This window comes from Penaeus japonicus, unplaced genomic scaffold, assembly GCF_977035675.1.
Source record: "Penaeus japonicus unplaced genomic scaffold, GWHDUDI00000001_assembly GWHDUDI00001457, whole genome shotgun sequence".
Classification (NCBI taxonomy): domain Eukaryota; kingdom Metazoa; phylum Arthropoda; class Malacostraca; order Decapoda; family Penaeidae; genus Penaeus; species Penaeus japonicus.
The window spans coordinates 2501-5000 of NW_028235859.1; the positions used below are offsets into that span (position 1 = coordinate 2501).

Genomic DNA, 2500 nt, shown 5'->3' on the forward strand with positions numbered 1-2500 from the left:
TGAATGGAAGTCTGCTTGAGTCAATTGAGGCTTAAGCCAGATTAGATAGATGTCTAGTTATCTGTCTTCTTTTTTTTTAATGCAGGACATGTAATTTGGTCTGTAAATAGACCTTTCCTTTTAGTTCGGTTTTGGTCTTTTCCCTTCCTCTCCCCTTATTTTTTTCTGGTCTCTCTCTCTCTCTCACACACACTCTCTCTCTGTCTGTGTGTCTGCCTCTCTCTCTCTCTCTTTTCTTATTTTCATTTTTTTTTATCTCGTCTTTCCCCTCTCTTTTTTCACCTATATTCACTCGCCTTTCCTGACCTTTTCTTCCCCTTCTATTTCTCATTTTCCCTGTTCCCCTCTTTTCCCATTTTCCTTCTCCTCCCCTCTTTCACTCATGTATATCTGCGTGTTTTCATGTTTGCGTTTACATGTACACACAAGGCAGGTCGCAAAGTAAAACCCGAAAGCAATTGGAATTTCAATTCCCGGCGCTGGGAAAGGGAATTGGGTTTGAAGTTTAGAAGCAAAAAAAGTGGAGGGGGGAGGGAGGGGGGGGGTGAGGCAAGGCTTTGAATGGGAATGGGGGAGAGTGGGAATTGGAGTTGGAATTGAGTGCGAGGCCGAACGAAGGGGAGGAAGTGGGAGGGGGAGGGGGAGGGGGAGGAGCAACACTGTCAGACTCTCAGTCTCTGATCAGATAGTGGAGGAAGAGGACTAACCCTCAACTGCGTGTGCTTGGGTGTGCTTGCAAACAACAACAACAACAACAGCAAGAAGTGAAAATGCCCCGGAAAGCGAGCGTGTTTGATCACTTCTCCGCGCCGACGCCGAGTGGCACTGTGGGCAACTGTCAAGCCAAGTGCCATCACTGCCAGGCCGTCATCGCGGGCTCCGTCCAGGCGACGTCCAACTTCAGGAGGCATCTCATGGTGAGGCGCCGCTGCCCTTTCCATCCCGGGACACTTTCATCGCTGGTACCTTTTTTTTATTTATTTTTTTTAATTTTTTTTTCGTTCTCTGGTATTTTTCTTTGCTAATGTTTTTTTCTTAGCTTCCTCTTTTCCTTTCAGTCTCTTTTTTTCCTTTATGTTTAGTTTCTTTTTTTTTCTTCCTCTTTCTTTTTCCACTATCATCATCACCTTTTTCTTATCCTCTTGATTTTTGGTTTGCTTCTCCAGTCTTTATCCGTTTTTTTTATTTCTCTTCTTTCTTTATTTCTCTTCCTCTGTATCTCTCTACAACTCTTCAATCCATATTCTTAATCTACCCATCTTCTTAAGACTGAACTCTAGTATAAACAAATAAATGATTATTTCATAACTTTATTCTCACGTTTCAACAATAACATCATCAACCTCTTATTCAACAGCTTGGATCTCTTCAACTTTAAAATCTAAACTTTGTATCAAATGAACACAAGCTGATCAAGATTTCGAATTAATATCGTACTTCATGTCACTTCAACATTTAGCTAATGTAACTAGATAAGTGACAGTCCATGAATTACTCAGTGAATAATATTACTCAAAAGAGAAAGGACACCATTCACTGCTTTTCGTCTGTGACTTCTAGATCATAACCAAATTCTCCAATAACCCCCCCCCCCTAAATTACAAAATTTACCTCTGTTTATTCATTGTTATATTATATGTTTTATCGAATCTACACATTAATCTACTTATTGCCGTTCATTCTTATTACATATTTCTCCAGAGAAAGCACCCCACCATCTTCCAAAGATTGGACACGCCAACACCGAGGTCTCCAGCAGAGGCCATCGACAGCGAACAAGCGTCGACCACCAGTTTCTTGGCCACGGTCAGTCGGTCTCCGAAGTGGAAGGCTTGCGACCACCGCCAGGAAGCCATCACAAGATCTATCGTGAGTCTGATTGCCGAAAACCTTCTTCCTCTGGACTTCGCTGAGAGTCCGAAGTTCGTTGAGCTGATGGACAAGGCGGAGTCTCGGTATTCTGTCCCGAGTGGTAGAGCCTTGGGTAAGTTTGTCCCTCAGTGTGCGGCGAAGATCTCGTCTGATATGAGGGCTAGGCTTCAGCATGCTGAGAGTCTCTGTCTGACTCTCGATGTTTGGTCTTCAAGACCGGCTCACTCCTTCGTTGCAATAACTGGACACTTTGTTCTGGATTACACTTTGATGGGCGTTATGTTGGGCATTAGACGAAAAAGAGGGACTTACAACATGGAAGACATATTTCAGATGTATCAGGCAACGACTTCGCGTTACAGATTGACAGGGAAAGTTGCTCTGATCATCACTGATAATTTAAATAACCTGATGGAAGCATTTCCTCTACCTGGCTGGGGTCATCTGCAAGAGGAGGAATATTTACAAACCGAAGCTGACGACCTTGTGTTTTCCCTCCCGCCGACGAATAAGTTGGACTTCATACCGACTCACAAAACCTCTTGCTATGCACATTCTTTACAACTTGTCGTCCAGGATGGGCTCAGTGCAGTTGCAGACTCTTTCAGGGACGTCATTAGCCAGGCGT

The 2500-nt window shown here is 43.6% G+C and overlaps 1 protein-coding gene across 1 annotated transcript in view; it reads left to right on the forward strand.

The window, feature by feature from the left end:
• The first annotated feature begins 770 nt into the window (after positions 1-770).
• Positions 771-2500, forward strand: part of LOC122261747 (zinc finger BED domain-containing protein 6-like) — a 2670-nt gene continuing 940 nt past the window's right edge. Inside the window, exons 1-2 of the mRNA XM_086535580.1 lie at positions 771-917; positions 1561-2500. The exon at positions 1561-2500 is cut by the window's right edge and continues 940 nt beyond it. Of these exons, the coding sequence (XP_086391706.1) occupies positions 771-917; positions 1561-2500 (1087 nt within the window). The remainder of the gene's footprint in view (positions 918-1560) is intronic.